The sequence below is a fragment of the Achroia grisella genome, unplaced genomic scaffold, assembly GCF_030625045.1.
Source record: "Achroia grisella isolate CSIRO2021 unplaced genomic scaffold, CSIRO_AGI_Agris_v1 utg729, whole genome shotgun sequence".
NCBI classification, from domain to species: Eukaryota; Metazoa; Arthropoda; class Insecta; order Lepidoptera; family Pyralidae; genus Achroia; species Achroia grisella.
In genome coordinates this window covers 544,650-570,877 of record NW_026713004.1, presented here as the reverse complement: position 1 = coordinate 570,877, position 26,228 = coordinate 544,650, and the positions used below count along the sequence as shown (strand labels likewise).

Here is a 26,228-nt window from a genome sequence, read left to right as displayed (position 1 = left end):
TGGCTGTATTAAATTGCTGTATCACATTTTAAAGTTGTCACTTTTAGTAACTATTTTATTTTCCATGCTGAACTTTAGACTATATTTGACTTTTCTTATATATTATAGTCATCTATAATGAGCTATCTAATGAGAAAACAATCTATTTTAATTTTAGCTATATTAGGTTTTATAGATAGTTGATCTAATGGAACTGCAAATTAAAATAGTTATTATATCATATATTAATGAAATGTATAACAGATTCTGTCTTATAAGACACTAGTCTTAATAAATCACTGACTGGCATCTAGGTTTATACAATACATAAAAATAAATGTAATGACACTTTTATTTCTTTTGTTGCAGGTTTTGAAGCCGTGAAAATAGTAAAATTAGTAGTTCCAGAAATTATCCAGTACGGTGTTCAAGATTCTGTAATTCTAGACTGTGATTATACGTATGGTAATAATACATCGGGTTTAGTAGTGAAATGGTTCTTCGAAAACAAGAACCAACCAGTATATCAGTGGATTGCGACAAAGAAACCGCAGGAAATGGGCATTTTGAGGGGTCGAGTCGATTTAACTTATAGAGCATCGAGCGACCCCCTGAAAATGCATCGGGCAATACGTATAATTAAGCCCGATACGGAAATTTCGGGTGACTACACGTGTGTAGTTTCGACGTTTCTAGAAGAAGACTCTAGAACTAAGCAGATGATTGTGTTTGGTAAGTTATCAGATTTTTATTTCTATACATATTAAGAGTACGTTGGCGTCAATGAGATAAATTAATTATTAAAAATAAAAGTCATACATTTTTACATTGCAAATAACGATTGGTTGAGCCGTTCAAGTTCCAAGAGGCAACAGAAAAACGAATAAACAGTCTTACTTTACACATCTAATGTTAGTGATATATTAAATTGTATACTAACTTCGAATAAGATACCAGTACCATACCGAATTATGGAAATTGACTTTTTTTAAGTCAATAAATTATTACTTATTGACTTATAAAAAGTCAATTATTAAATCGTTGTTTACTGAGTGCATTAAAATTCAAATTTTAAATAAATTAAAAGATAAATCCAAAATAAACAATTTCATTTTCTATGGTTTCCTAAACAAGTATGATCCATTCTAATAGTTGTATTACAAATCAAGAATCCAATAAATTTTATTAATTCAGCATTATTAACCATTATTAGTCCTAAGAAGTTATTGCAACTTTTTCGAATTCCTTGATTTAACAAAATTTTCGAAATTTCGTTGAATTGCTCATGAGTCAATGTTAAATATACCTTTTTTGCGAACAGAGGTATCTGTTGGAAACTATTTTATATACCTTTTTATTGTCTATATTTCTTATAATATTATATTGTTTTTATATGACATAAGTCAATTTAATATAAAAAAATATTCTACATACTACAACGGTGCCGTTTTACTTTTTGCGCGTCATCTTGATCTCAATCCTTCACAACCTCTTTATAACAAATTTGCAACTATAAAAAGTGTATATACCTCTGATATTCGTTTCAGTGCCTACTTGCGCAGTGTATCATTAAATATCGCTAACCATAAAATAAGGAAATACAGTAGATTCTGAAACTGTTCTCTAGTTGAAACAAAAGAAGCTCGGGCATTGATAGACGTACATCAACGCACAGAGTTTCCTTGAGTCAATAATACGCGTTACGCATTGCCATACGAATATACAATATTTACAATTTCTAACATATTAATCTATATTTTCTGGATATATTTATTTATTTATTTAACTTAAATGCATAACAATAAAGTGTACATATAGCGGACTTAACACCTAGCGACGTTATCTACCAGTCACCCATGAGTGGTGCAGAGAAAGATTGTTGGCGGGTGCACTAATATAAATGTCATAAAAATATATTAGGCAAAATATACAGGTTGCCTGGTTAAGTTGACCTATTCCCATTAAGGGCGTATAATTTACATGATCTCTGACAGATTTCACTATCCTAAATCTAACCGTTTTCAAGATATAAGAATTTTTTGTTTTTTAAAAAAAATCCCGATATTCGGCTGTTAGCTTAGATATTTTTAAATGCGTAAGTCTTATTATTACTATTATTTGATTTTTACATGTAAAATAAGATGCTCTATCACCTTATTTGATTTGACATATCATAAGAGTCTACGATATATATACGAATTAAGATATTTTAATTAGTTTTGATTTGAAATAAGACTGTAAAATCATTTATTTCAACTTTATCTTGTTGAAATAAATGATTTTACAGACTTATTTCACTGTTAAGTTGACTGGTAGAGATTTCTTTTAGAGATAAGATCCACCTTTGCTCACTTTGTATACAATTAACTTTACTAGTACTAGCTGTTCCCGCGACTTCGACCGCGTGGAATTTAACTTTATTTTTCTAAAATAAAAGTAACCGAGTTACTCCTTATTACATCAGTTATCTGCCAAACAAGTCCCGTCATAATCGGTCCAGCCATTTCAGAGATTAGCCAGAACAAACAGACTGACAGACAGACGGACAAAAATTGTAAACAATATTATTTTGGTGTATGTCCATATTTATATTCATATGCATGTAATAAAAAACGATTATTTAAATATTACAAACAGACATTCCAATTTTATTTATATGTATAGATTTCAAAGTGCAGTTAAGAACATATATTACTGATTTATCATATACATATAAGATATATAGAAAATATTGGTTACTATTGAGGAAAATTAAATTATAAACAATAAAAAAGAAATAATATTGAACTTTCCATTTCCTGATTATGGTATAACACAATAAACAAAGTGATGGAACAAAATCATTTCGATTCGCAGAAGCCTTCTGAAATTGTCATTACTTTGTGCGGTTGTGTGAAATTAATTCCTATCAAAATGTAATAAAATCGTTTTTCTTTTAGCTATATTAGAATACTATCTACTCGTCCCGGCTTCGTCCGGGTGTACATGTAATATACATATAAACCTTCCTCTAGAATCACTCTATCAAATAAAAAAAAACCGCTTCAAAATTCATTGTGTACTTTTAAAGATTTAAGCATACATAGGGACGGACAGATAGCGACCGCAACTTTGTTTTACACTATACATAGTGTAAAACAAAGTTGTGATTTATAAATCTCTCCAGTAAATCTTTCGTACTAAATAATATTATACTAGCTTCTACTCGTGACTTCATTTACATGATGAATAACAGAAATAAAAAGTTGTCCCAACGAACATCCGTCCTAACAAACTTTCCCGTTTATTATTACGATTGTGAAAAATAAAATATTTTAAATAAAAATGTAAATTTATTTGCTTGTTTGTCAAGATTATAAGCCACTTTTTGGTTGAATGGTTGGGTGGATATATCCTCAAAATCTAAACCTGATACATCGGCAATATGTTACACAACTGAATAATTATATTAATTATGCCACCAAATTATTTTTTTTGTTAAGTACATTCAGTACAGTCTTACATCTGTCATCCGTATCTCATTACTTTTTATACCAATAGCACTTTTAAGGCTTCTAAGAAAATAAAAGACCGTAACTCGCCGTATATTATAATAGGCTTATTGGATAATGTGTAGGTAATTAGATTTTTAATCTTTTAATGTTTATGTACAGATTAATATAGGTTTAGTTTTGCTAGTATCTTGTTTCTGTCTTTTATAATACTGAGCCTTTTCAAAAATACAGCATTGGCCACAATCTTTAGCTCATCTCTTTCAGTTTTCACTTGCAACTCTATGAAATGAAAGTGACATTGAGAATAATGAGGCAACACAAATGGTTAACCAATATTTTTGTATCCAGAGCCGTAAAACATATTAATAAAAAAAACATATTTTAATGCATATTGCATTAAAAAAATATTGTAATTTTGTCATTGCCAATTTTGAATTTAGAGTATTAAATTATTCGAAATTCAAAATATTATTTCGACTATAAAATGGCTTCCGATTAAAATTTATTTTACCATAACATTCTTCTTATATTTATGTCGCAGTCTTTATATAGTGAATTACATCAAAAAACAGCAGATATTGACGAATAATTACAAAATATAATGACTGAATTCAAAGTTTAATATGATGCCTTTGTCGATCGTATGTTGAATTATTGGGAATCGGAAACCATGACGAGACAACATGTCAAACGTTTTTTTTCATCGCGCTGCAAACAAAAGAGTTTCTCGCATACATCCATATTTTTAGGTCACTTGTACCTTGTAGTCAACGTTATATCGTTTTGTGTGATAAAAGAAAAAATATTTCTCTGATAAAATATAGTACTTTTTGTTAATATAATGTTTTACTAGTAAAATATTTTTGTTATAATACTATTATTGCATTTAATAATAGATATTGTAGAATATAGCCGTGGACATTGTACTTGTCTGTACAGAGACATCATTGGAAAACTTGTATAGTGGGGTCATTGACATTTTTGTCTGTATATAACCTGCACATTACTTATTTTATATAACTCAAAATGTATGTTTGTAAATTTGTCTTCTATGCGATCCTAAACTATTCAGCTAAATCGCCTGTAAAGATATTTGATTTTAAGTTAACGGCTCAACTAACCGTCAAGATACAATTATAACATAAATACTAGTTATTACTTCTGTCTTCATACAAATACAATACTTTTGCATGTCATTTTATTCCGTTCACCATTTAAGTCATGAACCGCACAAAGTGCCGCCGAGACATATTTTTTTATTAATAATTAACTGTGCTCGTGGTTTCACCCGCGGGAAATTTATAGCCTATATGTTATTCTGATGTATAAGCTATATTACTGTAAAGTTTCATCAAAATCCATTCAGTAGTTTTTGCGTGAAACAGTAACAAACATTCATACTCACAAACTTTCGAGTTTATAATATTACTGGTATTAAATTTCAGTATAAAATATAACCTATGTGTTATTCTCATGCTTAAGCTATATTACTGTAAAGTTTAATCAAAATCCGTTCAGTAGTTGTGAAAGAGTGACAAACACCCATACTTACAAACTTTTATAATATTAATAAGATATAAATATGGATGTACACATCTTTATATATAACAGAAGTGTAATGTTACAGTACCGGAGACGAATTTCCGGTTGATTCAGAACAAGACGGATGACGACACGGTGAATGTCATCTGCGCAGCGGACGGGGCGTATCCGGCGCCGAACCTCACACTCGCCACGCCGGAGAGGTATATTTTTTTTAAACACATGTCATACCTATATCAATTGATAGCTTGACGATTGACACCAAAATCTATATTTATATTGTTAACACGAATAATTTTATGGTACCTGTCTCGATGTTTCGTATTAAATGGCGTTGCCATTTTGTATATCAGTGCACTGCATCTGAAAATAGGATGTGATTTTTTTAGCTCAGGACAATTCACACAGCGCATTTTGTCCTAAGTTAAGCAGATAACTGATATTAACACATTTTTTATATAATGTATAGAAAACACCCAGACAGATAATACTCATAAATGTTTGTATCATGCGAGAAATCTAACCCGTGACTATCGGAAGTATGGCAATGTGCTAAACTGCTAGACCACTCAGGCCGTTTTAGCGAATTCATTTTTTCATATAGAGAGTACATTATTATTTTCTAGTTATTTGTTTTTATATTGGATTTAGAATTTATAAGAACACTTCTTTAAAACTTAACTAATTACAATTAACGAATTAATGTATTCTCTCTGTATAAAGTTTTAGTTTAGATTTTAATAAGTACATTAAGAAAATGGGTCTATATCTGATCTACATACAATTTGAATTAGCTACTTAAATATACTCTCTAATATAATAAAACACTAGAATTATTTATTTAATAATAAATTACTGAAATCAATATATAACTATGAGGTATTGTTGGAAATCAAATTTTCAATAACATAACACACAATGAAAATTGAAAACTTATGAATTAATCAATTACAATAAACAATATTCACAATCCTGTATGAAGTTCAAACATTAGCCAACCCATTTCATTTCACGGATGATAACAAATATCTGTACGACCAAACTTATATAGAGGCAACATTTGATTATTTTGTTTGTGCTTCGTGGATAAATAAAAAAAAAACTTTATATTAAAATTCAATTTGCAATTTTTTTTTATCTTCAATGAATATAGATACTTATTATAATTGTCTAGTATTATCTCACCTATCGTCCTAACAAACAAGTAGGGGACTGTCCTACATCATCTATAGGACAGGCTAACGTCGTTGTAGGTAACTAATTTTTTTTTAATGCAACCCCATGACTTAGGTAACAGCGACTCATACACAGATACACAAATTCGTGTAGAGCAATTGTCTTTGTGAAATATTTTTCAGGCGTTAAAAAAAAGGTATTCTTAAGTAATTTTTTAAGCAATCAAGCATCAATTAACAGATTTTAAGAAATCTTCCATATGATGTAGTAAAATTACACTTGATTTAAACACGGCTTATATATTTTTGTTACAAAATTAGAGATACCCTACCATCATATGCCTGCTGTAAAAATATGTAATTAAACTATTTATAACTGGAAAAATATTATTTAGAATTTGTATTATATGTTTTTGATTAAAAAATACAAAAAATATACTTAGAATATATTATCAAAAGAGTTTCTCAACGCTACCATCCTTACCGCATATAGGTACACTGAGTGAAGCCGGGGCGGCTTGCTAGTCAATAATAATTTTCATTTGCGTTCCCCCAAAGTCCGCTCCAAATGCCAAACATGGAAGTTTCTCTTTCCTGTGATTTCCGTCTAATTTCCAGTGGATCGGTTAACAAGTTTGCCAAGTCCAAAATAACTTGGTCTTTTCAACATTCTCTTTCTTGTAAATTTGAGTTGCATAAGAATATTGGATATGTTTCAATAGAGATCAGGTTAGAATGGCTCCGTCATGATGTATGGGGTTACCAGCGCATATAATAACCGCATTGCGGGAAGCGATAGCTGATAAGCGTTGTGTGCAATTATATGTATATAAAATTATATGTAGTTACTCAGAAGTTATAGTTGAAATATAGTTATAATTTACTTTAATTTTTGTAACCATGTGTATTGCAAAACATCGAGTTCAGTTTACTTGTTAAGGTGGGGTTTAAAAGAACTTGTATCCAGAGCCGTAAAACATAATATATAAAAAAAAAATTGACAGAATAAACATCATAATGGACGTCTCGTACAGCTTATTACATAAAAAATATTCATTAAAATCAACTTACTACAAGAATTTTTGAATAGTCAATTTTTTATCGTCGTAGTAATTTATTTTTAATAAGTTTTTCCTCATTCTTCTTGTCATGAATATGCATTCTGAATGAGTGGTACAATAAAACATATGGCTATTTAAAAGTGCTTGCACTGAGTTTATTTAAATAAAGATTATTTATATTTCTATTTATTCAATCACTCGTTTAAAACTTATTGTGCCAATTATTGAAAGCTAATGTTTTACAATTTGTTTTATTTTAAATTATTCACTATTATCATATATTAGTACTATATGTAGCGGGGTGTTACAAATTTGTTCTCTAATTCCTTTCAATCTTCGACTATCGTTAGAATGGAACTTTCCTTCAACTTGGATTTCCCCGGGGCTTCCCTCAATTTCATTGTTGTATGTAATTGTATTGTTAGCCTCGATGTTCTATGCACAATGTTGTATTTATGTACATCTAAAATGTCTACGTATGTACATCTAAAAATTCGTAATTTTTCAATGCAAAAATTTTATATTTGGACGACTCCATGACTTGTACATAAATCATAATTTCAAGTAAAAGTAACGGAGGTATTAAATAACGTAATTGTTAGCGAAGGGACTGTGTTATAATGTTAGTAAATATATATATATATATATATATATATATATATATACTAATTTTGTTATTTAAATAAAAAATAGACAACCAAAGATATCTGTCATGTAAAATATTTTTCTGTAAAAAATAATAGAAAAAAAAATATATAAACAATATCTTAAAAGGTGTATCAGGTACAGTAACATGCAACAATGCCTTGATATAAAATAGATGTGTTTTTATATCAATTTATTCGTGACTTTGTCCAGATGGAATTTTAATAAATATAATTTCTGAAATAAATTACTCCTTATAACATTTGTTATCTGCGAGTGAAAAGCCTGTCAAAATCGGTACAGCAGTTTCAGAGATTAGTAAAAGCAAGACAGACAGAGAGACAAAATACTTTATAATACTTTTTTGATATAAATACTGTATACTTTCATATACATTTAGTGGCAAGCTATTAATTTGAAATTGCAAACAAACACTTCAATTTTATTATTAGTATAGATATGAGTGGCTAATATTTCGTATTTGATTTTAGTATAATAGCGATATATTTTCTATCTAAAAGAAAATATTCGCAATATTATATAGAGACACTTAAAACTTCTGAAAACTAAAGTTTGCTAGTGACGTGACATTTGAATGTTATCTTGCTAGTTGTTTCGACATCAAGATTATAATACAAGTAACACTTTTACGAACAATAGATGAATAGAGCATTATAAAGATTACAAAAAAAATTTCTATTCAAATTAAAAGAAATTGAATTTATTAGTATAGTGTCAGAGTAAGAATGCAATATGTCAGTGCTTCTGTTCATCCCCAGGATATTGTAACAGGCGAGTAGTGCAATGAAGCTCAAATGTGAAAATAGAGCCACGTAATATAGTAACATAATAGTATACAATAGCATGTAACATAATATTATAGGTCACATAACATTATTAGTAATAGGTTTAATCTTTGAAAAAGTCATACAGTACAGTGAGACGATATATTTAGTTTTTTTTTAATATTATAATAAATATATGATGTCAAATTACAGTAAAAAACACTTTGAAACAAATAGGTCATTTTATACGTCATGTGTATTGCAATATTATCATTAATGGATCGCTCATGGACTTCTAATGTTATGTTTAATTAAAATAATGAATAGTTTTATAAGTATTTTATTTAAAATATGTTACATTTAAAAGATATCAGCAAAAATTATAATTGTTATTTTAAAATGCGTTTATCGCACTGTTCATATATGTAAATAGTGACTATACTTAAGTATTAAAAAGTCTGCAAATTTGTGATTAAATCTTTCTTTTTCTAGGCGACTAGAAGGTGTTTCACATACACTTAATTATAATTCAAAAGGGAGGTACTCGGCATTTTCGTCAGTCACGCTGCGTGATGCGGACCTGCCGTCGCCGGCAGAATTTATCTGCACGTTAAGGATACCACAAGCTAAATATGCTGTTAGAAAAGAAGCTATTTATTATCCAGGTAAATATCTACAACTTAAAATTATTTAGATGTTATATACAAGTGTTTTTAACACTTGTTAAGTCCCATTGTTTTTTTTTTTAGATAAGTGTGTTAATATAATTTTAAAGTGTTCTTTATTGTGTATTTTATGATGTAATTCCTTTTCTTTGTGACTCTATTCTGCTTTTATAAAACATTGTCAATTCTTTTCACTGTCAAGTGCGTTTACCCTTTATCACAAAATTCACAAAGTAACTAGTCTCAGCATTCTTGACATAAACTCAAAGCTTGACTTTTAAACGAAACATCAAAAAGAATATTCCAAAGGCATATTACTCGCCCTTCATCACTTGTCTGTCTTTGTATGACAACTTCGCGACAGACAACGCAAATGAACTTAAGTTTTGCTCTTTTTTTAATAATTTCTATAGAAAGCCGTGATACTGATTCTGAATGGCGACGCTTTATATAAAAAAAAGGCAGACAAAGACGGTATGGATGGTTACCGAGAGGATAAAATGCGACGACGCAAACAGAAACCTGTTTATTTATTTAAAACAAGCAATTTAACCGCTTTATAAGTCGACGAACGTCATTAATGCCGACGAAGAAAAGAATAAGGAATGGAAATATTTTTAACGGAGGCATGAAAATAACAATTTCAAGGAATAATTTGCGAGAGGGCTATTTAAGCTTTTTATCAGGGAAAAGTTTGTATACACAGCTATCTAAATTGTAGGAAAGAGAGATGGAACATTTCCTGCAACGAGTCTCGTGAATAATTTTATGGTTCGTTAACTCCATTGTGGGTGGGAAAAATGCTCTTAATAGAATATCGGCGGGTGGGAGAATCAACACAAACAAACTAGGTGCTATCACTGATTTGTTAATGAAAAATCAACAAAACTTATACACACTGTAAAAAGTCCAAACAAGATACCTAACACCTGAAAAACAGCTGAGCATGAGACAAACAAGGATAAATATGTTGAATCGGTGCGTGATATAATAAAGGTAATATAATATCCCTGAACAATTCACACAGCGTCATTTAGAATTTATTCAAGAATGAGAGATCAAGAATTTACTTATGTACCTTCTACATTATGAAGATTTCTTTTTTAATGAAAACGATTGTCTTTTTTCTATTATGAAATCTGATCCGCTGACCGCAATCTCACCTGATGTTCAAGTATTGTTGTTGAAGTATTGAATTCAAGTGGTGGTTGTTAAAAAATATTCTGGAATGAAGTTATATTATGTATACACTAAATAGCTATATAAATCGTTATATTACTTAGCTTGTAGTTTAATTATGTCTAGTGTGGCAAAGTGTGATATAGATATCTCTATGTTTCCTACTAGCTATTCCCGTGACTTCGTCCGCGTGAAATTTAACTTTATTTTTATAAAATAAAAGACTTTTTCTAAAATAAAACTAGCCTAAGTTACTCCTCATTACATTAGCTACCTGCCATTAAAAGTCCCGTCAAAATCGGTCCAGCCATTTCATAGATTAGCCGGAACAAACAGATAGACAGACAGATAAAGATTGTAAAAAATGTTATTTTGGCGTATGTACCGTATTTATATTCATATGCATGTAGTCAAAATGGTTATTTTAATATTACAAACAGATACTCCAATTTTATTTATATGCATAGATGTATAGATTTCTGCCGTCAAACTAGTTGCTTGCTTGACGGCAGGAATAAGAATGCTGCTTCGCAAGGTGTATTCTGTTTTGAAAAATGAGATATGGCAGTAAAATTACAGGCTACAAGCGCATAAGTTATTATATTATAGACAGAGACAGCCCTATAGTCTCGACATAAAATGTGATTTTTTTTTTTATTGTGTAGATGCACATGCATTGCATAAAATAATATCTGTAATATTATTATTATTTACCATTTTTATTTCATTATGTTGTGGAATCTAGCACGTCATTAAGGCCTGCGTACAAACTGAAAACCAGCGCTCCACGCGGCAATAGCTGAGTTTGTACCATGTTAAATATGTATAAATGTGTAGCTGTGTAACTGTGCTGATGTTGGCAATAAATGGATTTATTATTATTATTATTATTAAGTTATTATTAGTAATATGGACACCGTAAAAGTAAAGTAACAGTAACACTATTGCTAGGAATGTTGTCCGGTTACCTCCACGCGGTGCCCCCTGGAAACTATCATTATACTGAATTTGTCACGATGGGCTAACTGACTTTACGTTATGCTCATCTTATCATCCTCCACTGGTACCTCACCAGCATGTATTGTTAGTGTAGACGAGACTTTCATTGTGATCCATTAAAAAAACACAATAGTTTTTAGGAATGGCAATACATAAGGGGATAAAATGGCTATCATACATATGAACATATGTCCTTTAATACTAGTTACAACTTCTTATCAGTTGCCAGTTCAGTTATACAAAACCCACTCTTATTACGATTAAGACATTGAAAGATGTATTACTATGATGGATTGAGTTTTTTAGTTATACCGAAGGTTGTCCCTAAGGGCTTGAGGTAATTTACTATTGGCCGATGGATATGATCTCCACTGCTTTTTTCCGAGGAATATTTTTTCCACAGATAAATAATGGTCCATATTAATGTCTTTATATTTATGAAATTATGTATTCGTTATAAAGGAAAGTTCCTATATCAGTTTCTTACCTTTTAGGGATTTAAGATATTAAAAGATAAAGGAATGAGATAAGGAATGTCTCGTTATTTCATTCTGATTACTTGACCACAGATTATACTAACCATTGTAGAATATAATGTATTGAATCATAATCTATATTCGTCATCTCAGCCTGTTCTATCCACTGTTGGATATAGCCGTTTCCCAATGTCTTCTACTATATGCGATCTTCCGCCTTCCGCATCCATCCACTCCCGGCCCACCTTCGTATCTATATTGTAAATTCGAAATTACATTTGACAATCTGTTACCTTTTCATGACTAAACGGATTGATCTTACTGAAAATGAATGAAAGCATCCTAATGAAATTTGACGTATAAATATACAGTAAAATCAGACGAAGTCGCGGGTAAAACTTGTATTAAATACTTAACATATAGATATATACGTAATTTTAATGTAATAAATGAAACCGTAAAAAATGTTTCAATAGTCCGTTTGTACTTTTGTTTTGTTATATTATATTTTACGTACAACCACATTGTAGAGTTACCTTCCAGCAATGATATTTCCGAACCGATACGATGTTGAACCTTCAAGAAAAGAGCTTATTCCTTCTTAAAAGGCCGGCAACCCGCTTGCAATTCCCCTGGTGTTGCGGGTGCTCATGGGCGGCGGTAATCACTTACCGTCAGGTGAGCCGCAATCTCGTTTGTCCCCTGTGCTATAAAAAATATTTATTATAGATATAGAGACGGACAAATTCTTTACTTCACCAATTACATGTACATAGTAATATAGTAATCTAATGAAACTAAATAAAAACATATAGAATAAAAAAACACAATGGTTATGTTACTTTATTATATGTATAATTTTCTATGCAGGTCCTATAAGTACGACGCCTGAAATGCCGACGGCGGCTGATATGCAACTGGCGGCTGCAGTTGGCGTTTCGAAGGGTAATTTACAATATATTAAAGTTTCCATAACGTCATAGTCTAGTAGTTAACAACTCCGTATTATAGATAAATAAGTTCGTGAGTTCGAATCTCGCCGATTTAAAAAGAATCTTGTATCAATTTTCTGTCTAAGGCTGTGGTAATAGTAACTCTGATAACAATCTAAATGTGTCCTAGACACTAGATTCGCCTTTTTGTTCAAATACTCAAAAAGGATATAGAAAAAACATAACATCAATAAAATATTTAATTTGTACACATCATATATATATTAAAATATTATTTAAGAGTTCGCCATATTTCAATGGCATTATCATCCTAGTCACGGGTGGACTGTAGACAGATGTAATATATACTATATTATATGTATATATTACATTAATATATGTTAAGAGGGGAAACAGATATGATATAATCACGACAAATCATATTATCACGGCATGTTTAACATATATATCACCCTTATACATTTACAAATAGATAAATAAATGTTTGTATTATACGGGAATCGAACACCTAGAACTTTAATTAATCCAAGCCGCCAGGCCACCGACGTTAAAATAATTTGTCCATACTCTGGAATGGGAAGTTACTTTGTAGTTTTAAGAAGATAAGCACATCAAAAGGAAATTGATACTCCAGATCCCCCGAATCCAATACCTGTCGCTTTTGCGAGCAGCTTCGATTTTACTCTTCCAATTACTGCAGTAATTAAGCGATAGACAATGCCCCTAGATTAAATTTCGCTGTTGACAGTATTCTTGTTAATTTTAAAGGAAATTTGTGAGACCTGTCATTTAATCGAGGAGCCTCTTTTTAGCCTAATCTCATTGTGTTCAAGATATTTTAATAAAGGTTACTTTAGAGTATAACATTTCAAGATAGGAGGCATAAAAATAATACTTGATGCTATTCGCACCTTAAAATATTCTCGCTATTAATAGAAATATTGCAAACATCGAATTTACTACTTATTTATTAAGACATGTATATTTACTAGCTGAAGACATTTGTAGTTATTATGTGGTGGATAATACTATATGTTTATTTATATATTATATCTATATATATGTTCGGTTCTATATGTGCAGACAGCTATTGTATTCGATAACTATATAAAATAAATCGATGCAAAAAGGATAAAATAAAATGGTATATTTTTTTATGTCATAAAATTACAATTCAATATATATATATAAATAAATATATATATATGTATATCCTATTTAAAGTAAAGAAAGTGGCTTTTAAGTAGTCAGCGAGAAGCTGTGAAGTTCACGATAGTTTAGAAGGAACTTCTTTGAATACGATGCGAATTATTAGTAATGGAACCTGTAGGTCCCGTTTACTGTAGTATCCAGTCTGGTTCTATTTAGTTTGTTCGGGAAACCATCGTAATTTAAGATAAATTGCCACGTTAACTTACCTGATTTATCTACACCCTTTCATCTATTATTGTTTCCTCTCCTCAGCATATTAGCACTGAAGAGAAAATGATCATCATGACTATTCCATCATCATCAATTAAAATAAATGTATTCAAAAGTGATAGAGAAATTCTTAAGATATATAAATTAATGCTAAACTAAGAATTCTATTGTTCTATCAAAGTATCTGCATTACTAATTAGCTACCGTCAAATTTCATCATCATCATCATCACACAGTCACTAGTATTTAATTATCATCAGTTGGAGCAACACGCAAGCTTCTTGCTCGTTTTTCTTGTGATGAGACAGCAGACAATGAGCGATAGATTAAAATAATAATTATGACTATTCAGAAGTGTTTAAAATATTATTTGAATAAAAGATTATCTATTCTATTCTATTTAACTGAAGTATACATTTATGCAAATATCCAATTTCGATAGGATACTATACATATATACCGGGTAGATAAACAGAAAGGCAATTTAAAAAGAAAACAAATATATGAAAATTTTGATACTCAAATTGGTTCTATGTACATAGTTAATAATTTAAAACACAATACAACACAACAACACAATACAACAGATCAATACTTTCGTTAGAACGCCACATATATACTTCTATTTGCCTATGCCAGTAGCAGAAAATAAATTAAATATAGTATTCATTCTCCATTAAGTGATTGGTATGAGTGTATTATTTTGATTACTTATTCTATATTTACAAAACAAAACCGCCGCTGACGTCTGTTCGCTTATATCTTCTAAACTACACAACGGATTTTAATGCAGTTTTAGCAATAGATAGAGTGATTCAAGAGGAAGGTTTGTATGTATAATACATGTACACTACTACGAGGCGGTAGTTAAATAAATTGCAAATCCGGGGCGAGAAGCTATTGTAGTATTGAATAAATGAAATTTTAAAACGCAACGTGTTACTTTGTCTATAATAACTTTAAAGAAACGGTACCTAGTAGAGATATAAAAGAAAATTAATATTTCGATAGCGTCATGGCCAAGTCATTTATTAACCCGAATTCCCAAAGATCAGAAATTCTAATTTAGCCGGCATTAAAAAATGTTGTGTCATCCTGTGTATGTGTATGAGGATGAAAATGAAGATTCGAGGTCCTAGTAGGTATTCTGCTATCCCGAAACCATCCTCTCTAATCTCCATTCCCAGAACCATCCTCTTTAATCTCCTCTAAAGTCTCCATTCCCGACATCATCCATTCATCCGATCAATCACAGTATATGTACTTATTTCATATTCAAATTCGAAATAAGAATGCATTAATTTGTTTCAGGTACAAGACTCTGTACGGTACTGACTATAATTCTCACAAATGTGTTAGCTCAAATTATTGTATCATAATGGGAAGATAAAAAAGGTGAGAATGTAAATTATTTATATATAATTTCTCAGCACGAATTATATATTTATTTAAATTGAAAACCTTATAAACGGCTATACTTTTGTTTTATGCTTTTAATTTAAACTCAATTTGAACAGAGTCAATTTGAATAAACTTAAATATCTCATATTTTTATATTATTATTTAAATAATATTATTATATAGTATATTTATTTAATCTTATACTAATTTAAAATTATACAATTAATATTTAATACAAAAAATATTTTTGTTACAGATAAAGGACTGTGTTAAACAAGTGTTAATATGAACTGAAAGTGTATAAAAACAAGTTCTCTAGTCTTTTCCCAAAGTGTAATTACCAAAAAAAACCAAAACTTTTATTGGGATTATATCTATATATTATTATTAGATACACAATTTCACAATAAAATTGTCAAGCAAATCCAAATAGCTTATATGTGTGTTAAGTGCGAAATTAACTGAATTGTAGCTATTCAATTGTACAGATATGTTTAATGAATTTTCATATTAAAAAAAATATTTTTCTTAATATAAAACCCAATAGGTGTAAATAATGTTTTCTTGCAAAGAAAATGTATATATTATATAATATATGTAAATGGGCCTAAATGAATAGAGACATTTTTTAATTTTAATTACAAACCTCTGTAAATTTTCAAGTGCTCTTCCTTCTCACAAAATAGCCGAAATTGTATAAGCTTAGTAATTGCTTTAAATAGTTGGAAATCTCGATTTCGAATCTCGTTTGAGTCAATATACAAAATCCAATTGTAAATTCGACATACTTCCTGATTTGTCCACTTATCTTTTTATATATTTGATTAAAGTCATAATGGAATTAAAAATGTTAGGATTATTTTAATTATATATATAGTTATACTAGAAAATATATGGAGGATTTAATTACGGATCGCTTATAATTTTAATTCTAAAAAAACTGTATAAATTATATTAAATTTATGCATAGATTGTTATGTCGTCGATAAATATAAAAATCCCAAATTAAAAAATGTCTAATATTAATACGTTGATGGTTAGTTTTATTTTGTGTAAATTTTATTATGTAAATTCTATCAGAGATACCGGTACATTATCGTTTTATATAAAACTACATTAAATAATATAACTTATATAACTCACTACATGCGTAAAATAGCTAAACTTGCATTAACAAAATTATTTATGTTGTAACAACTTTAAACTAAACACAATATACGTATAACCTGTACAAATTCTATGAAATTGTTTATAATTGTTTAAAAGGGGTCGATCCTCAAATAAACAGGGTATCGCGTTTAGTTACACCTAAGTTGAAATTTTAGTAACGGTTCGATATGAATTTTGGACAATATAATAATTATAAATTTAAATGTTCACGCCCTTATTCGTAAACCTATTTAAAATTCTATTATTTTTTATTGAAAATCATTCGCTTTGCATTGATAAATCGTGAATATATTATATCTGTCGTTAAACATAATATTGTGTAGTTATATAAATTCGTTCATGAATAAGGGCCAATGTAAATATTTGTATGGAATTTGTATGTAAGCGATAAGTAATGTAAGTTTATAATTTTATTTGTGAAAAAAATATTATATTCGCTGTGCATATTGCCGTTTATGGATAAGATCCAGTCAAGACTTTATTGTGAGATTTCTTATAATTAAAAAGGAATGTTGTGTAATTTTGTGTTTTATTAACACTTTATTGTATACGTGGATTTTGCCCCTTCCGCTCGATCCCTGTCCAATTCAAGTAATGATCGAAATTACACCGGCCTGAGCAGATATTCGAACCCCTAACAGTACCCTCAGACTAAAGTCGTATCCGTTAGTATTTGGTCTTCAGCCGCTCCAAAAGTACTCCGCGGGTTTGTGAAGCTGTTAAGGGTAGCTGCATTAGAATAGCTTGAAAAAAATGGAATTTACTTATAGAATCATTCTACACAGTTGGTAGCAATATATTATATGTATATATATATATATATATATATATATATATATATATATATATATATATATATATATATATATATATATATATATATATATATATATTCTAAGATCATTTATTTAAGAGTATTGTTGCCGACTACATTCTGACGATCATAATTTCAAATCTGGGCGACACAAAAATTTCTGACTGACACTGAGATGAAAGAAACTCTGATTACAAAACTAAAAATTAATTCAAACGACGACGGTAGGGTTGCTCCCTACCAGATTAGATTATATTATACCCCGTGTTATGTAGGCATACCAAGTGGTACTTTAACTATGACGTCACCACTGCCTCTGATTATTCCATGTGAAATAGTAGTCGTGAGGGGTATGCTAGTGTTTGTTAAAAGTAAAACTGCCTACGCTAAACGTGTACGCTGACGAGGTATTAGGTATTAGGTATTAGGTATTAGGTATTAGGTATCAGGTATTAGGTATTAGGTATTAGGTATTAACTAGGATGATAGGATGAGCTTCAGACTCATCCTATCATCAAGAGGTCAGTGGTGAATTTACGAGGAAATAACCACGATGGCTTCCGGGGAGAAAATGAAAACTTCAACATTCATAATTTCATAATAAAATTGGTTTTACCCGTACATATTTATTTTTATAAAAATAAATATTTTTTTAAAAATAAGTAAAGTTATTTTTTAAATTATTAATGATTAGCGAGTTAAAAGTTCTGTCAAAGTCGTTTCAGTCGTTTTAGAGATAAAGTAGAATAAACAGACAGACATTTTTTTAACCATTCATTTATTTATGTACGCTATAAGTACGTTCACATGTATTTATTTAAAAAACTGTTAATTTGAACGTGCAAACTGACAATTTAATTTTATTTATTTGTACATATAGGTAATCAACGACGTAAATCAACTCCGTTATTGGTTGTATAAAATGAAATTAGTTCATTAACCGTACAGAATGCGAAAGAATCCTACTCCGTCTGTTTGCGTAAACAAAGTCGTTAACTGAAATTATTGTTACCTACCTATTCATAAATTTGTATGCTATTAAATATAAATATCATGCGAACTAGCTTTTGCCCGTGGCTTCGCTCGCGTTAATTTATCCCCTTAGAGGTGGAATTTATTAAAATCCTTAGAGGGTGCCTACGTCAGTAGATTTATGCATGCAAAGTCTCAGCCCGCTCGGTTTAAAATTGACAAAGTTTCATACAAACTTTCATCCCCTATTTTATCCCCTTGGGGGTAGAATTAATCAAAATCCTTTCTTAGCGGATGCCTACGTCATAACATCTACCTGCATGCCAAATTTCAGCCCGATCCGTCCAGTGCTTTGGGCTGTGCGTTGATAGATCACTATGTCTGTCACCATTGAGTTATATACACATATATATACATATAAAGCTTGTTTTTATAGTTCATTTGTGTGCAATTAAGCATATTATTCAACTGTGGGACGCATGTATGTAGGTAGCTCTAATATGCATCTATCACAACATCATAGGTCTCCCTTCCGATCGATCCCTCGTCCAATTCAAACAGGGGTCGAAATTACGACAGCCTGAGTCGAGATTCGAACCCCTAGCGATGACCTCAGACTAATGTAATCCGTTAAGCGGGAGTTAGCCTTCAGCCGCTCCATAAGTCCTTCCGCGGGTTTGGACTGCCATTTGCACTCGCCCCTTATCGTCTGGTGAAGCTGTAAAGCTGCGGCCAATAGAATTAGAGTAGTCCGAAAAAACATCATAGGCATCTTGTATATGGTACTTAAGTAACATCATAGCATATGTAATCAAAACATCTGTTAAATCATATTTACTGAGCAAAGCCTATTACTCACTAAACGATTACTTGAATGACGAGTGCATGGTAATAGTTGTTCATGCACTGAATTTTCATTTAATGTTAGACATAGACACCTATATAAATATACATTGTAAATAAACTGGCTTAAAAAAAAAAAGTAATTCAATTGCGTTTCTTGCCAGTTCTTGTCAATTGTATATGGTAAAATTAAGTAAAAATTTGATCATATCATAAATAAATGTTTTTGATATTTTAGATATATAAACTCGGAAGGGCATACATATTCGCAAAACTGTTTTATGCCTCTATGAATATCGCCGTTTTTTTCATAGTTTTGTACACACGTTTATGTTTCAAATAAATTATTATTATTTATTTATATTTACATATATTATACATCTCCCTTTATTATTATTACATTTTAACACAAACTTTATATAATAGATTCTTCTGCCTGCCTCATATATATATAAGTATTAAAAGGCATGTGGCAGTCAGAAGGTTATAGTATATATATATTACAAAACTCATATAAACTAAATTAGATGGGATCTTATCGGATCGTTTGAGTGTTTCATGGTCACTTAAAACAACAGAACCCGCATTAGGTCTAAAGAAACTCTATACTGAGGTTATATTTAAATAATATACTAAATTTATTTAGTTAGAAATAAAAATGAAATTAGTAATAGAATAATTTTTAATACTCGGATATATTGAAATGACCCGAACCATTTCTTAACCTCTTAAATCCCTATAAATATAGGTACTGCCGGATTCCTACTACCTAAATATCTGATGGTAGATCGCTCAGCTCAAGGAGGGCGAGATCGCGGCAACACCAATTTTCCGCTTCACTATCGTATACCTACCATTATCGTAGGCTGCCATTTTTAAATCGTTGTCAATTCTGGTTCCGAATTGTGTCGTGATTTTTAATATAAAACATAAACTTCAATTACCGTTACTACCTTTAATATAACAATACATTTTTATATTTACAAAAATAAAGGTGCTCCATTTTAACTACACCATTTCATTACATTATTTTAAAGATAAAATTACCGTCGTCCGCTTTATAATTACACCACGCCAGTTATAGTAAACTCTCGTTACTGTTAATGCTACACTGTCTTTTGTGATATCTGACCCAAATGTTGAATACACTCCCACAAAATTCGGCTTTGCAGACATTTTTTCAAACCCATTACTCGGGCGCTCGTTCTACCTGATAGACCTATATGAAATTACGTGCTTCATTTGTGATTATGTTTATTATCATTGGATTGAGCAGGAAATAAAAGAATATTCGGGATAGGGATGCGGAGTAAGGGTAATGAATGTAACTGAATTCTTTCCAACAGGAATAAAATAAATATCTTTCAAAGAATTAAAAAAAACTAAGTACAAATAAAAAAATAAATATATTTCACCAGTGAAGCTCACTTTAAAGTTTTTTTTTATTTTAAATTTTAATATATTCAATTTGGTTCTTAATAATTTCATGTAATAATGTAGTAAGTGTATAAATTATTAAGCAGGTTTTTTAATTCACGTATTTTAAAATAAGAAGATATGAGTATAACATTGTGTATTTATGTATTTTAATTTATATATCTTTACATAGTTCAAAACAAACTCGCCGTCGCTGTTTGTATGATGATATCTTTTAAATTACACAATGACTTAATGCACTTTTCAGAAATATATAGAGTAATTCAAGAGGAACGTTAGTTAGTTAGTTTAGTCATAAAATTTGTTACTTTTTGGGACATTTATCACACTTAAAAGTTTATTAGACTAAATGAAAACTGTATAGTCCTATACTCATAAAATTATACCCAAGCTAAAATTTAACGTCTATAATCTACGAAAATAATTAAGAATCACAACATAACGGGTTCGGTGAAAAATAATTAAGTTCGTCCGAAACCTTGACCCAGACTTGCGCTGAGTAAATCTCGGTTTTAAAATAATTTATTCTACAAATTCTAAGTAAGTAAGTTAGCCTGATTAATCGTTCGCACTTGGTATAGGGCTAGCTAGCTGTTAAATGAGTAAGGAATTTTGTTAGTATAATTAAATATAATAATAATTCATTAGACATTAAAATTAATCTGTTTACTGAACTACACCAGAAAACAGGCAGTTTGTCTAAGATATGTACTGTAATAAATTAATTTAAATATTATATCTTCACATTTTCCTAGAATTACTTTAAATTTTCAATACAGAGCTTCTAAAATAATTATTTTTTTATGTATAGTAGTTTAAAAAGTATATTTACTAGACACATATCCCGTAGCTGTACTATTATTGTTATTAATATATTATTCCTCGTTAGTGATGTAATTTATTATAGGTAAAACAACTTTTGAAATTATCAGATATTTTTTTGTTTATCCATTATAGACAAAAAATCAAATCATTCAACTCTATAATACTACTTTACTTTTATTTTTTATTTATTTATTTTAAGATAGATGGATTGTGTGAACGAGAGTATGATCAGATATGACGGCCGATAGAGATCAGTGGAAGAGGATGACATATTGCGCCGACCCCAAATAATGGGATAAAGGCAAACCAATGATTTTTTATTTATTTTTATTTAGAAAAGGCAGTCTGTAAACATTATATACAAAGATTGGGCTCCCTAAAATATGGTCGAGCGCAGTGATGGCTGGCTCATCCGTCATACTCGTGAACGAGTGCTGCTTATAGGGACTGGTCTGCTCTTATCACTACGACTGATTTAATCTTAATGCATATTTATATTTGACCCAAAAAAATTGTGCTTGTTGGTAGTTTGTATTCACACGTTTCGACTTGTAAATGTAAACTTACAAGGATTATTTAAAAGAGCAACACACAAGTTTCTTGCTCGTTCTTCTTGTGATGAGACAGCTTTCCGAACGAGTGGTAGATAGAAAACAAATTGTTATGACTATTCAAAAGTGCTTAAATTAAGTTTATTTGATTTTCTATTCTGTTCTATTCTAAAGAACAAAACTTAATTTAGTGAGGTAGTAAATCACTACTTGACCAGTTATAGTCCAATCAATCAAATGCCGTGGGCAGGTCGAAATTAGAAAACATTTTCAGATACATTAGTCCGTTCCCGCGAGTTTCGGACTCATTGTGAATAATAGATACGTTGGCTTCACTCCTGTACGAATTACCCAACTAAATTATTGAGAACGCCACCTCTGAATATTGGTGTGGGGAATAAATTGACTTCGTTAGTTATTTGGTCAGTAAAGCACTACTCAAAATTAAACTCACATATAAATTGGCGGAGAAGTACATGGATCAATAAAAACATTCGATATATGTAAGGAAACATAATCAATACGCTATTTCGAATCTATCTTTTATTGATTGCGTTTGAAACATTATTATTTGGACATGATATGAAATGGCGTTAAAAATAAAATAAAAGATTGCTGTTAGATAAATTATTTCATTATTTTAATTCATTACTTGTGAAGCCATAATTATCGTTTAATTAAATGTAACAACAGCCTTTAAAGATTTTATAAATAGGTATTAATTACTAGGGACTAAATATTTCAACAGAATTGCAATATCAATGTTTTAGTAATTAAGTAATATATTTTATTGGCACATTATTAATTTATTTTTGTAATCGAATCACTTTCTCAGTATGACATTTAAAAATGATGAGTACGTAAGTACGTATAAGATTATCTCCTAATCATTAACCATCACAAATCAGATAAAATATAATGTTTCATTAAAATTCTTATAGAAATACATTTTTTTAGTATGCATTTTGATAAAAAAATACTATATCTACATTGTTGTTTACTCTACGAGAGCACAACGAGCAGTTAACATATCATTATCTAACCTAATCTTGGCTAAAGTTAAGGTTAGGAAGTACAGCAAAGTTAAGTAAAACTAAAAACAACTATTTACATGTTACGTAGAAAGTGTTAATAATCCTTAAGAGGATTCTCGAGGATCCCTAGAGCCTGGCGTCAAAGAAAAATATTTAGAAAAAAATGTTTGCTAAAAGCTGTCCTGTAGTGTACTACTAAAAAACGGCGGGAAAACGTTTTCAGGTGAAAGTCCAGATCGTTGACGTAGCTTGAAGTTGTAACTTTATGGATCATAATCGATGGTAAGTCATTAAATTACGAGTTTTTTATATACTATGTACATAATGATATCATAATAATATAGAGCAAATAATGCGATTAATGAATGTAGATTTTGGTAATAGAAATGTGTTATTATAGTCTGAAACTTTTTCAAATTAATTATCTTTAATTATATTTTTTAAACGACCAAACAATAACAATATCAATATGTACCTATATTTTAAACAATGAAAGAATTTCTCAAATCGATACAGTTATCAATTTGAGAAATTCTTTTATTTCCAAACGTAGACTTAAAAGAAAGAACAACTGTGTTCCGTAGTTTACCTTCCTCATAACAAAATCCGTTCTCTCTATATCATATCGGTATAGATTTCCAGATCGATACAAAGAATATAAATTTAAATAAAAGTACAAGAATAAAAATGGAATACCGGAAAAGAATTATTCAGAGTGCACTCATATTTTACTATAGATATCGGGAAACTAGTTTGTGAATGAAAATATTTCATATAGAGGCGTGATAGTCTCGCCACTTATGATTCAGTCGAGGCAGTCATTTCTACGTGAGCGAAGCTTACGCACTCACCTGTGTACGTTGATGTAGAAATAGTAGAAGGAACTTATTTATTTCAAGAACAACTACATCTTGGGGCAAGGCTCTCGTGGAATGTTGTTTCTCGCTGATATAAGCTCAAAGAAGTCTTAAAATCTATCAATTATATTTTACATATAAAAACAACATCTTTCTTCTTAATATTACTACTATTAGAATAAATTATTATAAATGTTTCGAACCGAATGAAAACTCCTAATATAGAGCAGACTCCGAACTAGTAATTAAGCCAACGCGGAGATTGTAACAAACTCTTCCAGTGTCTTCGATTTAGATTCAAGTTTGAATTGAAGTTAGTTTTTGTTATGGCCCAGAGTAGGAAGGGAGGGGGGATAGGAGATCTAATTTTGTTAAATTAGTTCTAATTTTTCTTCGGAGTCTCCTGCTGCATTTTGTTTTAGGTTATTGTATTGAGGAAGTGCGATCGACTAGTTGGCAAGACAATTAGTACTCATGAAATACGCAACTGGCGCTGCAATCGGGCTCGCACGCATTTTCATTTGCAATAAAATGCGTTTATTTAAATTAAATGTATCATTACATTTAAGACATTTACGTGTCTCCTACAAGTGGCTACAAGGCCTTTATCGCTAGGGCATGTAGCATTTGCTACAATTGCTACAAGACACTGCTCCGAATATATGGCAGGACTTATAGAGTGATTGACGATCTTCCTTATAAATACGTATTCACCACTACCTAAAACTGGGTGGGAGATATTTTTCTTATTAACACATCCAGCTAAACGTTACATCAGTGCGACGTCGTCTCATTTGTTTTGCACGACGCACGTAATAACGCGATCAAAACGTATGAGGATTTTGACAGCAGCACGTGAGGGGAAACTTAAAGTGTGGGTGGAAATTTATTTGTCGAGTAAATTGAGTAACTGGGTATACAAAAGGCAGGCCATGTCCGCGCGCACAATAGCCCAGCGACGAAGTGGAAAATTGCGCTAAAATATAAAAGAAAACAGAGGACACACTTACATTTTACTTGTATATTTCACTAGCAATATGCCCCAACTTGCACGCCAATAGTAGGAGAGATCTCTTTGATTTTATTTAAAAAAAATCGGTTCATGTTACTATATATAATTTTCTAAGGATATATAAATAATAAATAAATAACCCTGGCCAATTAACACAGCGCCGTCTGGTTCTACGGTAAGTAGAGCTTGTGTTATGGACACCAAACCACTGTTACATAATATCTATAGAAAATACACAGACCGATACAAACAGTCATACTCATGAATACAAATGTTGCCATTGAAAGTAAAGCCGTGTGCTTAACCGACCTTAGCTAGACTACAGAGGCCGTCAAATACATTAATCTATGTCAATTAATTTCTTAAAGTTTTATTTGCGCTACGATATGAGATTCTAATATAACAAACTTAAAGATGTGTTTACAATAATAGATAATGCCTCTGACTATCCCATCGGTATAACAGTCGTGATGTTGACGCTCAGTATTTATGTGTTTTAAATGAAACTAAAATAGGAAAATACTATTTCCTGGAGTTACAGTAGATTTTCTGTCATTCTTAAGAATGTATTTTTAATGCATTTTTATAGCACATTACTGCAAAAGAAATGGAAAATACGCTAGTTAAAAGTCATACGTTTTGAAGTTGAGTCGCTTGTCAACTATATGTAGAGTTAATATTATATTATTATATATGTATTATAATTACAATGTGAGACCTAATATGTTCGCAAAGCATATTGGCTAAAGCGCTTTGAGTGTACTGATTCAAAATTACACTTTGATGTGAACATGTAGGGACTGGATAGAGTGAGTTAATTACGACGTAATATACAATTAGGGTCCTTATTAATACCGAGTAAGATGTCAGTTTATTAGAACAAAGCGGTGAATTCAGTGAAGCGTTGTTCTGAAAGTCGGTAGAAGATATTATAGGG

General features: G+C 30.4%; 1 protein-coding gene across 1 annotated transcript in view; it reads left to right on the top strand.

Annotated features, from left to right (window-relative positions):
* LOC131850311 (uncharacterized) overlaps positions 1–16,833 on the top strand; it is a 67,097-nt gene extending 50,264 nt beyond the window's left edge. Inside the window, exons 2-7 of the mRNA XM_059200510.1 lie at positions 349–711; positions 5,101–5,218; positions 9,174–9,346; positions 12,871–12,945; positions 15,687–15,770; positions 16,033–16,833. Of these exons, the coding sequence (XP_059056493.1) occupies positions 349–711; positions 5,101–5,218; positions 9,174–9,346; positions 12,871–12,945; positions 15,687–15,754 (797 nt within the window). The 3' untranslated portion in view covers positions 15,755–15,770; positions 16,033–16,833. The remainder of the gene's footprint in view (positions 1–348; positions 712–5,100; positions 5,219–9,173; positions 9,347–12,870; positions 12,946–15,686; positions 15,771–16,032) is intronic.
* The last annotated feature ends 9,395 nt before the right edge of the window (positions 16,834–26,228 follow it).